General features: G+C 56.0%; 1 protein-coding gene across 7 annotated transcripts in view; it reads right to left on the minus strand.

Moving 5' to 3' along the window:
* MYRF (myelin regulatory factor) overlaps positions 1-14,170 on the minus strand; it is a 68,038-nt gene extending 53,868 nt beyond the window's left edge. For 3 of the 7 annotated variants that reach the window (XM_087740532.1, XM_087740523.1, XM_087740509.1), the window contains exon 1: positions 12,791-13,849. In XM_087740532.1, coding sequence (XP_087596658.1) covers positions 12,791-13,229 — 439 coding nt within the window. In that variant the 5' untranslated portion in view covers positions 13,230-13,849. Of the gene's footprint in view, positions 1-8,402; positions 8,446-12,790; positions 13,850-13,891 lie in introns of those variants that run through there. The other 4 variants (XM_087740555.1, XM_087740540.1, XM_087740518.1 and 1 more) reach the window with 4 other exon arrangements.
* Between the last annotated feature and the right edge of the window lie 696 nt (positions 14,171-14,866).

The raw sequence follows: 14,866 nt of genomic DNA on the forward strand, positions 1-14,866 counted from the left end.
GCGGCTGTCGACCAGCACCCCCAGGTCCTTTCCTGCTGGGCAGCTCCCAGCTGCTCTCCCCACGCCTGTAGCGTTGCATGGGGTTGTTGTGACCCAAGTGCAGGACCCGGCCCTGAGCCTTGTTGACCCTCATACAGTTGGCCCCAGCCTGGCCAGGGCCCTCTGCAGAGCTTTCCTGCCCTCCAGCAGATCAACGCTCCCACCCAACTTGGTGTCCTCTGCGAACTGACTGAGGGTGCCCTCGATCCCCTCATCGATAAAGATATTGAACAGGACCGGCCCTAACACTGGGCCCTGGGGAACACCATTTGTGACCGGCCGCCAACTGGATTTGACTCCATTCACCACCACTCTCTGGGCTTGGCCATCCAGCCAGTTTTTAACCCAGCGCAGAGCGCACTTATCCAAGCCGTGAGCAGCCAGCTTCTCCAGGAGAGTGCGGTGGGAGACAGTGTCAAAGGCCTTACTAAGGTCCAAGTAGACAACATCCACAGATAGATCCTCCGATCCTCCCAAGAGAGTTCTATGAGCAAAATTCATTCACAGCATGTTACCGCAGCTCCGTAAATCATGAGTTGTCCGTGGAAGGGGAGCAGGGAGAGCCTTCGCCCCGCTCCCACCGGACACCTCCCTCTAGCACAGCACGCCGGGTTCACCCCTTGCCCCAAGTCTTTCAGACAGTCCCCAGCTGCGAAGGGAGCTTCCCTGGAAGCTGACACACAAGCGACAAAGCATTCCTTAACCTCAGAAGGGCTAACATTTATTCTGGAGCCGATCTCCCTCCAAAGGCCGTAGGACAATTCCTCGCTACCTATGAACAACACTGGGAGCTACGAATGAAAGGTGATCTAAAAGGCTGGAATGACTGTGGTGTTGGCCTTGACCAATTTTTTTTTGGGGGGGAAGCTAAGCCAAAAAGATGAATGACCAGAGTTTCAGCCACCCAAAACTCCCCCAAGACAGCACAGCCCGCTTTACTGGAGTTTTCCAAGCTTTATTTCCCCATTTTCCTTTCTTTTGTGACAGACGCCGATGTCTTTGGAACAGCATGGGTGCACCCCGCAGCCAGGATCCATCCCCTGCCAGACCCCTACTCCGTTTCTTTTAGAGGTTCACCGTGCGGATTGGGCTCTGTCACGACAGAAAAGTCACCTTCCCCTCCTGCAGATTCCTGGGTTTCTCCTAGAAGTCTGCTCACACACACGAGGCTTGGGAAGAGCAACGCCACGCCACTAGTGAAGGATGTCAATGCTTATGCCTTAGGTCTAGAGCTCGATTAAATGGGACTTTGAGCTTAATGCCCCCCTAGGTGCTCAGGGAACTTTCTGGAGCTTTTCCACCCAACTGCGTCTATGGAAAATGGGCTGCCGCGGTCCCGCAGAGGCCGACCATCCTGCCATCTCCCTGTGGGCTGTCCGTAGGGCCGGGGCTGACCTCCTGGCCGGAGAAGGGCGCTGGGAAGGCCCTTGGGAAGCACTGCTGTCCAAGGTACCGCCACGGCCCTGCGCCCCTTCCCGCACACCGCGCCGGCACGCACCAGAACGGAAAGCCAAGCAGGCTCTTTCCCAGAAGGACAGTCCACGCTTATTGAACAACCACAGCAGTCTCCATCCATTGTCTTTACCGTACCCAGGGCTCTGATCCCTGTGACATTTCTGTCCGTGCGGGGCGAAAGAAATTCCCGAGGTTATCGGCCTTTTATTTCCGTGTAGTCGCTTGTGCAAAGGGCTGCACACGTACAAGAAAGGAAGAGATGGATCTTGCCCCAAAATGGTACAAGTCTGTGACACAAAGGGCTGACGTAGGCAAAGAACAGGGAACCGCCTGGATTTGCGCTGTAAAATGGTGGTGGAGCTCAGAAAAACACATCTGCAGCTGTGCCCACTGTTTGGTCTGGAAGAGACCCCTGCTCGTCCCTTCAGAAGAGCACAGAGACCTGAAGATCTGCTAGAAGAAGCTGGCAGACCTGGCCTCTGCCCCTGACAGGACAGACACAGAGCTTTCTTTTAGAGAGCCCTGTATTGAGACCAGCAGCAAGTCAGACCCATGTGCTAATTGACCTGTACGCTGCGCTCTTGTTGGAAATTTCTGTTACTGTTTTATTTGTTTCTTTGGTTTTTAAAAAAAAAGCTTACTGCAGAAGCAAATGAATTCCTGACAATTTCTGACAATCTGCACTGAGTCTCTTTGACTTCTCCAGTCCCTCAGAGAAGTCTCCAGCCCCTACAGACTCTTGGGGCTGAGCCAAGGGCAAAGAATGACCAGTTTCTCACAGTTCAACAGGACAGATTCCTTCCTGCAAAGGCCCCAAACCAGAGCTATGGGGTTTTTGGTTGGTTGGTTGGGGTTTTTTTAACAGATGAAACACAAACCCACAACCACACATGATGAGAAGCCCCACAGTTCTCCTGGCAAACTTCAATCTCATAGATAAATTCTCTGTGGCAGTAAAAAACCCACCAAACCTATTATTCCTCCTCAGTTTCAGCTGGAGGTTGCATTGCTCAAAGCTGTTATATGGGTCAGGCTAGAAGATCTGATAGTTCCTTCTAACCTGAAACTCAGTTAAGCATCTTTATTTTAAGAAACGATACTGTCAAAGTAGGGAAAATTAGAAGGTAATTTTCTTGAAAGACTTACTGTTAGTGCCCGGGCCTTATGAAATCGTCAAGCAAGAAAAGAGGAGCAGACAGGGATGAGAACAGAGAGGAGAGGTCACTTTATTGCAGGCGGTCCTTAGCTGCCTCTGTCAGCGATGAAGCTCATCCCTCCGCTTGTCCACACCTCACCTGGGCCATAAAGACTTGAGGGCAAGGCCTGTCTCCCACGGCCAGTCCGAAGAGGTTCGGAGCTCACCCCTGCTGCAACGCAACCAGCCATAACGACAAACACTTTAACAAGATGAGACTTCCCAACCGCTCATTGACACAAAGCCTCTGAATTTATTGAGTGCTATAAAGTTTGTAAAACAGTAAAAAAAGATTTAACACGGCTCTCCTGCATTGACAAAAGCCCTAAACCAACAAACACCACCCTCACCCGTTTAAAGAGGAGGCTGATCAAAGGGGCAACAACTTTTACAAAACTTAGGGTTTAGTTCTGCAAAAACCAGAGGCCTCCACAAGCCTCCTTCAGGCAGTGCCTATCCCCAGGGAGCACCCTGCACTCCTAAAACTCACGTCCCCTTTTCGCTTGCTGACGTTGACTGTTCACTGGCTGACCAACCCGCATCTTAAAACACAAAACAAGGACACATCAGACCAACTTTCTCCATCCCGTTCCTGCTATCTAGTTCTCAAAGCTCAATCTCAGAGTGGTTTGGTTTCCAAAACTGCAGAGAAGAGGGTTTAAACAAAAAATCCCATTAAAACCCACTACTTCTCTCCTTCAGAGAGCCACCTGAGAGCATTCCAGCCTATGCATTATGTCCTCCGGACAAGGCCTTGCTCTGCACCAGTGGTGGTAAATATTTGTGGTGTCTGGTATCAACTTTACTACAGCTCACAGCTCGCTGTCACTGGTACCGTTCTCATCTCTTTCAAAGCCAAACTTGGCCCAATGTCACGATCACCTACAAATTTGTGCCTTGACTTAATTAAGAAAGCTGTGCTGAGAATTCATGGTAAAAATCCTGTAAAAATCTCTGTCAGTGATCATCCGTGATCTATTGCATCCGCAGATGCCTCCCGGGTGTAACAGAGCCACAGGTCCTGTGTCTAAAAGCAGAGGAGTAGGAAAGGTCCCTACCCTGATCTTCCACGAGCCCATCCTGTTGGACTGGGTTGACTTTGACCGGTTCCTCTTCCCAAGCCCCTGCACACCAGCACAACCTCCAGCACCCAAACTTATCACTCTGGGCTGTGAAGCCTGTCCCCAGTCTGCAGGTCCCCTCGTTGCTGTTTCTCGTGTCCCTTCAGCCCCTCAACACCAATGAGGTGAGTTGTGAAACATCATTTGTCACCCCCTTGCCTTCACCACACGTTCCACTAGGCCGCGCGTGAAAACTCATCGCCATCCACCTCTCCGCTCCAACACCCCTTTCCAAAGACTGAATTCAAATAGACAGGAGGGAGGGGAGATGGACAGAAGTCCTCCTGCTCCCCCCTACCCAGAACCTCTCATTGACCTCAGATTTTGATTTGGATGGGACCTCATCAAGGAAAAGACCATTTCTGCTCTTATACTGAGCGGAGCATTGATTATATTATCAGCCAACTGTGAAATGGCTTGCTGGCCCTTATAACGCACAGTTTTTAAGCTTTTGCTCTACTTAAGCAGGTGTTTCATTTCCAATAAAGTCAAAGCGCACTTTTTAGTGCTTTACTGAATCGATGTCCATAACCGTTGCTTGTCATAACAGGAGAGAAGCCAAGATCAAGCAGGCTGATAAGTTGTTTGGTTTCCTGTTTATCTAGATTTCTAGCAGTCAGCTGTAATCAGCACACGGGATTAAAAGTCATAAATGATAGTTGTTGATTAATCAGTATTGTCAGACACAAACTAAGTGAATCTTCACATTCCAAACTAAGTTGAATGCACTCTGTATATTACACCCACTTCTCAAGGCTGCAAGCAAGAGCGGCTTGGCACGCTCCGCGGTCCTTGCCATCAAAGCGACAGACAGCTTGCAGGATTTAGGCCTCCAATTCTTCTGGAAACCCTACCTGTGTCTTCCACAAATCTATATATATACCATCTTTAGAGCACAGTATACTATATTTAGAGCACAAGTCTTACGAGGAGCGGCTGAGGGAGCTGGGGTTGTTTAGTCTGGAGAAGAGGAGGCTGAGGGGAGACCTTATTGCTCTCTACAACTACCTGAAAGTAGTAACAAGCGATAGGACGAGAGGAAACGGCCTCAAGCTGCGCCAGGGGAGGTTTAGGTTGGATATTAGGAAAAACTTCTTCCCTGAAAGGGTGGTCAGGCACTGGCACAGGCTGCCCAGGGAAGTGGTTGAGTCTCCATCCCTGGAGGTATTTAAAGGACGGATAGACGTGGTGCTCGAGGACATGGTATAGTTGTAGACTTGGCAGTGATAGCTTAACGGTTGGACTCGATGATCTTAAGGGTCTTTTCCAACCTTAACGATTCTATGATTCTATCTTATTCTTCTCGGGTAAGAAAACCAGATCAGGTTGGCGCCCCAGGCGTCCCGAGATAATACACTGCTGCAACATTGGGTGATGACGGGAGGGGGGGGGGGGAATTAATCACAGCAAAAATTGCTTTAATTACTGTTTTTAAAAAAAAGCAGAAATCTCGCCAAAGCTAGACCATGGCTGTTGGCATTGCACGCGCCTATCGACTCCTTCTTCACTTCTGGTCCCATCCCACCCGGCTTCAGCTAGCCTGCTCAGTCGCTGTCACACTACGCACTGGTCTGCAATCACAGCCCCGCTTCTTTTGCTCTTCCTACTGATGCAGTTTGCAATCACTTAAGAGCGTAAGTCAGCACATCCCCATCAATCCACTGCAAACAAATGATGAGAGCGGCTGAAGAAAAGACGACTGGGTAGAGCAAAAGCTATGAGGGATGGGGAAGAGTGAGGAAAGAAAGAAAATGTAGGATAAGCCAGAGAGGCTAAAAAAACCCTAACCACTGCAGAGACTGATGCCAGCTTCCCTACGACCAAGCCGCTCTGTCGCAGCAACTGGGATGTGAAAGCGAAGCGCTGATGCTGTGCTGCACCAGGGGAAATGGCTCCTGCCTCTGCCTGCAGCCCCGCGCGCCGGCCCTAGCCCTGGGCATGCCACGGGACTGTCATCGCAGCCGCGTGGCCCAGCCAGGACTGCTCCCCCTCGCCCACCCTAGCCTCTGCCCTCAAATCCTGGACCTGAGCGCACCGAGGCTATTTAAAACCCCAGCCTTGGCCTGCCAACCAGCCCTCCTCCCCACCACCCCAAAAGCCACGAGCACTCGCTCTCATTCTACAACAAAATCCGGCATCTCTGTTTCGCAGGCAGGGCTGGCCGCTCTCCCCAGCTCCCCGCAGCCCTGCTCCCAGATCTCCCTTTCGCCATTTTGAGTAACTGCATCCAAACAGACAAAGTTCAGTGAGATAAGTGGCGGACTCCGAGTATCCCGTTACACTTTCCCTTGGGAAGGAAGCCTTTCATTCAAACGTGCCCTGAACACGCTTCAGGGTGTGCTGGAAGACGGCGGGGAGCACAGGGTCCTGGGCTGACCAGACCCTCCGCCTCCACCACCCCAGCCAAAAGACACCCTCTGTCCCTGCGGTGCGGGGCAAATGGCGCCAACGGGAGAGGCAAGGTCTGGAGGATAAGCAAGGGTATGCCAAAGCATGCCAGTCAGGGGGAATAAGAGGGTGTATCCATGGGAGCCACCGGATAGCCAAGGGTGGTGGCCAACGCAATCCACCCTCTGCTTCTAAGAGCGCCCCTTTTCCCTACACAGCAGCACTACCCTCCCTTGGACTCTGCACCTCCCCTGCTGATCTGACACGGTCTCATCCCTCTCTGTCCGCCCCTCGTGCTGCTGTCTGCCTGGAAAGCACCAAGGAGGCCATGGCGTGGCTTCTGTCTCCTGAAGGATGCTGCCCGACGAGCTGGCACATAGGAGGGGCATCTGGCAAGCACCAGCTCAGGCCCAAAAGCCACAAGCCTGCTCCTGTTTGTGTCTCCAGTCGCAGCTGCTCCCCTGTCCTCTGGCAACGCACATGCTAGTTAATCATTCCTCAGACACATCTAGCTTACTGGGGTTCTTATCAGAGAGTGCAAAGTCCAAGTCCAATCAGCAACACTACTGGAAAGAGGCAAGGGGGTTACCCGGCAAGCTCTGCAACGCTCTGCCGGAGCAACGCCATCCCCAGGCAGGGAAATCCCCGGGCAGAGACGCGCTGGAGGGATGCCAAGCCACGGTCCAGGACCCTGTCTGGGCAGCACAGAGGAAGGGCAGACCCCTGCGGCACTGCTGCGGGCCAGGGGCTCGTTGGCCACAGCCTGGCACCCTCCTAGCACAGCTCCCAGCTCCGGTCACCCAGGTCTTGTCCCAACAGGAGGAATCCACAAGGCTCCTAAGCAGAAGGTGGCAAGTGCAGCAGGGTCCCATCTCTCCTCCTTCAAAAGGCCTCTTCTGGTTTTATTTCTCACTAAGTGACCGTTGGGCAGGGAATGACAGCAGAGCAGAAAATGGAGTGAAAGCAGAAAGCAAAAAGACGACCACTGAGCTATGACAGGAGGCAGAAACGGGGAGAGCAATTTCCCCGTGCACCACTGGGGTGGGGTTGCACTTCTCCAGGCAAAGCCCACCTCCCTCCAGGCAAAGCCCACCTCCCTCCAGGCCAACCATGCCCAGGAGCCATTTTATCCCACGTTTATTGCAGCCAAGTGGCATGGCAGCGGGGATGACTCTGGCCCCAGAAGGTCAGCCCTAGCAAATGCTTTGCTCCAGCAGAAAAGAGAGAGGGAGCGGAGGGAAACCCTGCCTATCCAGCCCTCCAGTAAGGCTCCTTCTTGACCGGCATCTCTTTCCCATATCCTTGCACGCAGCAGCCCTTGCGCAACCCCAGCGCGGGCACCTGGAGCGGCGCGGGTCAGCCGGATCTCTGAGTCACCAACGTGCCCATTTCCATCAGCCCGGTCACACCTCCAGCACGACTCCCTTCTAATCTGCCCCGGCGGCCACCTCTGCTCCCTCCTCCCAAACCCCCTCCTGGTCCGTGTCCAGGCATCGCTCCCGGGACAGCAACCTGCGGAAGATACGTTAACCAGACCACGGGCAAAGCACCTCTCTCCGTCGCCGACGGAGCCTCTACAAGCGTGTGCTCACGTCGCTCTTTCTGAATCACGACCCACCCCTTATCAGAAGTCTTAAGGGATCCACCCTCCTATGAACAGCTCTCTGGCCTGACTCCATCTGGATGTCTCCTGTCCTTTTCCCATCCAGGAAAAAGGAGTTTCGGAGAAACTGGGGAGAGAGGGCAGACCCCAGAGAAGTACCAGCACAGTCAGAAGACCACTCTGGAAGCAGACTGTTCTGTACTAGCCTTGCCCAGAGGAGCGGACGAGGACGAGCTCTTCGGCTGAAGACTCTGGGAAGCCCCTGCTGCTGGTCCTGCTGGGATGGAGGTGGCAGGAATGCCCCCTGGGCCTCAGCCAAGCGCTGCAGACTGCTGGCGATGAGCTCAAGGGAACATTTTTCTCTTTTCCCTCCTCTTCTTCGGCCCTAGGATGGAGTTGGGTTCACCAGCAGCCTCGTGTTACCTGCTCTTGTTAAGGGCATGTGCCGACCAGAGGCAGACACCAAGCTGGGTGAGCAGGGGAAGCTCGAAATAGAGGACAGAGAGAGGAGAACCAGAAAGCAATCGCTGGGAAGAGAGATGGAGAGGTAGAGGGGAAAGCAAGCGGAGCCGGGGAAGGGTTGGGGGATCTGTGCTGTTACCTGCTCGGATCCAGCGCATCCTGAGCATGGTGAGAGCAGATGTCAAGCTCCCGCTGCGTCCCTGCTCTCCCCCTCTGCCATTACGCTGCCTAGCTCGGCTTGTCTAGGTCCCAGGGCTGCTGCCTGCTGGTTTTTCTGTTCCCTCAGGGAAGAGTGGGAGGGCCAGGGAGGAGGCTGGGAGGCTGCTGCTACACACTGGGATTTGGGTCTGCAAGGGGATTACCAGGAGGGATGGTCATGTGTTTGTGCTGTACCAGGTTCCCCAGGACCATTCTGTCACGGGCTAACTCCGGCCAGCAAAGCACCCTGCACAAAGCCTCTTACCTTCCCCACCGCGCCAGCCAGGCCCTGGAGACGCTGTCACACTGCAAAGCCACCCTCCTCTTCCTCCCGAGGGTCGGGTCTAGGCACAAAGCGCCCGCGGCAAAGATCACGTTGCGCTTTTCGCGTGGATTCCTTTCCCCGCTGCTTTCCCTCTGCCCTTACTCTTGCCACAAACAGCCCCGTGCAAGCGGCGCAGGACATCCGCTCCCCGGCACAGCGTCGGAGCTCTGAGATGCGTTTGGGGGATGCAGACTGAGGGCCAGACAGCCGCCGGACAGGCAGAGGGTGAACAGCAAGCGTGAAGCCCAACTCCCAAAAAAGCCATTCTTTCACAGCGTTCCAAGGAACTAGATGCTCTGACTCGCTGTAGTTGCATCGCTACGTCAAGCCCAGGTGCCTACAAACGTACGCGGGGCCGGTTGTCCCGGTTTGCGCGTGTGGCTTCTGCCTGCCAGCACCGTGACAGACCCCGCAGCCTCTGCTCCCGAGGCCCTGGGTCCAGCGTCCCCCTGCCCTTTCTGCTCCCGCTCTTTTCAGCCTCGAGAAGCCACCGGCCTCCCCTCTGCACCCCTAAGCAGCCAGGAAAGGCTCCGCAGCAGCCACTTGTTTCTCCGTCACCGGCACGGCCAGCAGCCAGAGCCCTTCCAGCTTCCTCACCCCACCACAAGGTGCTTGGCCAGCTCTGAAGGGAAACCATCATTCCTCTTCCCTTAACCTCGTGGCTTCACTGTTTTACACCAGTGGAAGCTTTACCAGTGAAATCCTTCTCTGCTCGTTCCCATCTGCCACCAAATCCTCCTGCGGACGCACGGCACAGAGACCCAGCCCTCCCGCCGCAGCACGGCGGACGAGGTGCAATCCCGGGAGCCCTGGCTTCAGCTCTCTGCCTCGGCCCCATCATTTCGCATTTCTTCATCCAAGGAAAACGGGGCGATGGCCCAGACCTCCTCGTGCGGGGCTGCAAGGCAGCGTTTCCTACTCGCGTACATAAAGCGCTCCCCAATACACAATAAAAACCACCAAGAAAGTAACCCATACCATTAAGGCCCGTACACACGCGCTCCTATGGGCAAAAACATTCCCTAATTCAAACACGCTTGCTGCCTTGCTGATAAAACGGACGGTGCTCGCTTGCTCGCTCCCAGCCCCGGGGCTCCCGCGACCCCTCCGGCCGCAAGCACGATCCCGCGCCCCGCGCGGGCACGCACAGACAGACGGCCGCTCGACAAGCGCACGCTTCCGAGCGCTCCAGCCACTCGCGCTCGGTGGGACGTTGTAAAGGGCCGCTTCGTTGCGCAGGACTCGCGTGCCCTCGCTGAAATCTGGCCCTTTCTGTTTAAGCAGCTACTGCCTTTCCCAACTACGCTTCAACCCCAAATCCTCCAAGCTTTTAGCGTTGGCTATTCTTTCTCCGTTTCTTGCCCTCTCCCCGTTCAGCCAGCCGCCAAACCGCCCGCTCCCCTGCCCCCCAGGCCCTGCTCCGCACATCTTTCCCGATATACATTCTTTAACAACCTCTTATCTCATAAATTAGCCGAGAGAGAGAGGGATCCCGAATAGCTGAGCTCTGTCGTAACTGTTTCCCTTACGCGAGCGGTAGGCAGGGAGGAAGGTAAGGTTTCTAGCAGGATGCCAGCCAAGGGTCAGACGCTTTCAACTCTCTCCTCTTCCTTTGATACAAAATACAAATGCTCTGGGTAAACACTCCCAAGACTATGGAAAGACCAGACTGAGCTCCTTTACCTCTGCCAGAAGCTCCAGCGTCCCACACTCCGAGCTTTCCCAGCTGGCTGCCCAAGCTGCCCTCGCCAGGATGGTCCTGGGCACCACCAACCGCCTTTACCAGCCATGCCAACGCAAACCAGGACGGCGCTGACCTTCCTAACGCGGGACGCGCCTCGAGGACGCTCAGACTCGCGCTCCCAGCATCTGCATCCCGGGAGGGCGTGAAGTTATGCCCGATCCACCTCCTCTCTCAGAGCTGCGTACGCTGTTCCCCAGCCCCTTCCCCAACATCCGAGCACAGCCCTAGGCTTTTCGCGTCGTCCTTCTGCTTCTCCATCCTCGCACATCTCCGATCTCGCTCTCCAAGAGCGGACGACTACGTTCCAGGGAAATAAGGATAACCTGCCCAAGCAAATACTAAGAGCCCTCTTTATGGAAATAAAAGTCCATCTCTTGCGGCTGACAAAACCGGAGGCGGGCAACTGGATCGGAGATCCTGGGAGCACCGGCTCCCCAGAACAAGCCCTGCTCTGCGATAGGACCCGTTGCTGGAGCCAGCCGAACGCCAGGGTCGGGAATCGTCACAGGCACCAGTTCTCTTCCACGCCTCAGCCGGCGCAGCCCCCGCTCCCCAAAAGTCCGGGAGAAGAGACCAGCTAATCCTCGTCTGACACTTTGAAATACCGAGTGCCATACAGGCACTAACGGATTACTCTTAAATGTGGTGGGATTGCTTACAGCAGGCTCCGATCCCGTGCAAATCAGAGTCAAGCAAAGGAAAGGGAATTCCCAAATTATTTCAGGGTTTTCGGTGTACGGGAAGAAATCCCTTTAGCGTAAAAATATCCGCTTGGCAAGAAGATGATCTGTGAGAAGAAAAAATATTTCACTAAATGAGAAAGATACGGTTTGAGCACGCGCTCCCCCGGGAAGGGAATCAGCAGGCACCTTTTAAAGAAGCGATGGAGTAGCGAGGAATCGGTTCTACCACTGAATTTATTCCTGCAAATTAATAAAAACTCTACCAGATCCATTGTTCACCACTACGTTACACGTCCAGAACCCATTAATTCTTCAGGACAGCGAGATTCCAGGGCAAATCCGACTCCGCGCTGCAAAGCCAGCAATTTAAGGCGCTGACCTTCGCTTCCAAACAACGGAGGATGAGTTTGGCCGCTCGCTCCTTCGGAGCGCCGCGATTAAAGCGTGCGCAAAAGGACAGAACCTCGTTTCTTCGCTCGCTGCGTAAACTGAACCGAGCAGCGAGCCTTCGCGGTGAAACTTGCTCCTCTTCCCCTCTCGCCCTCAAACGCTGTGGGGTAAGAGATGCTCTTTAATAACACCGCCGGAGGGATCTAGCTGCCCAAACGAAATAAAACCAGCCCTGCTGGGCTCCACAAAAAAAAACCCCGAAGCTCAGAGAAGTTCTAAAAAGGGAGTTATACAAGTAAGGAAATAGCAGACGGTAAGGAATATCCTTCAGCCCCAGTCCCCCTCGCTTTTTACAGGGATGAGATGGTTTTAATTCAAAAGAGAGAGGCAGACAGAAAGAAAGAAGGAGAAAGAGGCAAAAGGAAAAAGACAACGATAAAAAGAGAAAGAAGGAAGGAGAAAGAAGGAGCCCCAGAATGGCTGAGGTTGGCAGGGACCTCTCGAGGTCACTCATCCAGCCCCCTGCTCAGGCAGGATCGCCCACAGCACCCAGAAAGAACAAGACAGACGGAAAGAAACCTTCTACCCTATAAAAAGATGCTCTGGGGGAGAAATTCCGCTTCTACAAAAGAAGGGACAGACCGTTGAAGCCTAACGCCTGCAAACGACGTCGGGGTGCCGAGCAGGGGCTGTGCAGGCCGGTGGGGAGGCGCCCAGCGGACAGGAGGTGGGTGGCAGGATTTAGGAGATCGGTCCAAGTGAAACCCTAAAAACAAAACGAGTCCCCCGAAGGCTGAAGAGAACAGCGGCTGGAAGCACGCGATAAGAGCCCGCGCGGTGAGGCTTCCCATCCGCACTAATCCTGTCGCTCCCGGGAATCCAGAATCGCGGCTGGAACAAACAGGGGATGCTTTTTCCTTTGAAGAAGAAGAGATGCGTTACCGAGGCATCACACGGATGCCAGAAGAGAGGAACGCGAGAAGTAAGCAGCCTGAGCCTCTGTTCGCTCCCGAGAGCATCTTGTTTGTGGTGCGTCTTCGCTTTCCGCCCCAGGTTAAGGCCTTCCACCAGCCAGAGAAACAGACGGGCCGCGGTTCTCTCGCCCCAACCGCCCCAGCGGACGCTGCCCGATCCCACCGCAGGCCAAGCCCCAGGACTCCGGAGGGGATCCAGGCTCCAGAGCCAACCTGTGCGCGCACATCCAGTTCTCCACGGCCCGGGGTCCACCCCAGCGGCCCCCAGCTCCGCCACCGGGGCCCGTTGACGCAACGGAGCCTCGCTGCGACGGGCGCGTTGTTCCCCCAGGACCCACGCATCTGCGCGCCGGGGGCTCACGCCAAGGTGCACAGCCCGCGCAACCGAAAGCTCTGCCTGGCAAACGGCCCGGCGGAGAACAAGGGGCACGCGGTGCGGGGCGCAGCACCAGAAAGAGGGAAACAAAGGCAACGAGCGAGAAAGAAAGAGCGATACGGTCAACAAGGAAGAGTGAAGTCTGCCAACAAAGCCAGAGCGGGGAGAAGGAACACTGAGCCCAGGGAGGAACAACAAAGGGCATCGGGGTCCCAACGCCTCCCCAGCCACACAGCTCAGCCCTACCAAATCCTCAGCTGCCACGAGCAACCGCATTTCACTCTGGCTTGATAGAGGCTAAATTCTCTTTACGCCCGCTTTTCCGCCACTGGTTTCGGTACGAGCTGTCTTTGGTTTGCACCGATGGGAAGGAGGCTCCAATCCGCAGGCACTTGGTGCCCAAAGGGGTCCGGGCTCTGGCTGGACGGTGCTGGCCTACAGACGCGGATTAAGAGACGGCGCGGGGTCCGCTGCTGGACGCCCCTGCGGTAGGACCAGCGATCTTCTAGAGCAAAGAGGAGCGATTTCCCCAGTAAAACGCACAGCAGCGAGCCTGCTTCCAACGCGCTGCGCCCAGCGGCCACAGCTCAGGGGACGGGGAGGGAGGCTGCCGGTCCCGAGGCGAGCAGAGAGGGTGGCCAGGAGTTTGGCCCCGCGGTGACGCCTGCGGTCCGTACGCCAGCGCGACCGTCAGGAGCCTGCTCCGAGGGCCGTCCCGAGGTCCTCGCCGGGGCGGTGGCGGGCATCCTAGGTACGACGCCACGCGCTCCCCAGCCCTCGCCGGGCCAGGACCTCGCCATGCGAGCGCGGGGCACCGACGGACGCCCACCCGCACCTCGATTCTGCCCGGGCAGGGCGACACGGTGCCACCGGGGCGCCGGACGAGGCGGTGGCCGTGCCCTGGAGAGAGGGCTGGGACCGAGCGGGTCGCCCCTTACCTTCAAAAAACCGCTGCAGAGCCTCCGTCTCGTCCACCACCTCCATAGCTGTGCCATGCACCAGCCGGCCGGGCTAGGCTCGCTGCCTGCAGCGGGGCATCCCCCCGGGCCGGGCCGGGCCGGGGGCTGGGCGCGGGGGGTCCCGCAGCTCCGCGCTCCGCAGGGCAGAGCCCCCGCCGCCGCCGCCCTCAGCGCCCCGCACCGCCGCCCCCGCGGGCTCCTCCCGGCCCCGCTCCCGGCCCCGCTCCCGGCGCCCAGCGCGGCCGCTCGCTGCCCATCGGCCTCCGCCGAGCACCCGCCGAGCGCTGCCCCCAAACTTGGGCTGCCGCGCTCCTCCCTCCCTCCCTCCTGCCCGCCCCCGCTCCTCCTCCTCCTCCTCCTCCTCCTCCTCCTCCTCCTCCTCCTCCTCCTCTCCTCCTCCTCCTCCTCCTCCTCGCCCCCGCCGGCAGGGAGAGCCCGTCCCGGTACCCGGGGCTCCCCGAGAGCCCCCCTCCCCCTCCACAGCCCCATTCGTGGGTTGGTTCCCCCCCCCCCCCCCCTTCCAAAAGGCTTTTTCCAACAGCACCAAGCCCCTCGGGGCCGACCCCTGCTCTCAAAACCAGCCACAAATCCCCCCCCCCCCCGCTCTCAAAACCAGCCACAAATTCCCCCCCCCCCCCAAAAAAAATAAAAACATCCTTCCAGCACTGGGGGGAGGGACAGTTGTGTTTGCTTCCCCAGATGTGCCCACAATCAATAATAATGCCTCCAAAAACAACAAAAAAAAAGAAAAGAAAAAAAAATAAATAACAGTACAGTATCTAAATGAAGTTACAGTTATCTGACCACAGTTAACCAAACGCAGAGCCCCTGCCAGCCAAAGACTGTGGGACCATTCTCTTCGGGGCAGATAAAGCGCACAATGAGGTTTTGTCCATCCCCACAAACCAATTCAGAAGGGCAGATTCTCTTATATATATAAATATATTTTTCTCG

The sequence above is a fragment of the Nipponia nippon genome, unplaced genomic scaffold (assembly GCF_047370975.1).
Source record: "Nipponia nippon isolate SJK-2023a ecotype South Korea unplaced genomic scaffold, ASM4737097v1 scaffold_10, whole genome shotgun sequence".
NCBI classification, from domain to species: domain Eukaryota; kingdom Metazoa; phylum Chordata; class Aves; order Pelecaniformes; family Threskiornithidae; genus Nipponia; species Nipponia nippon.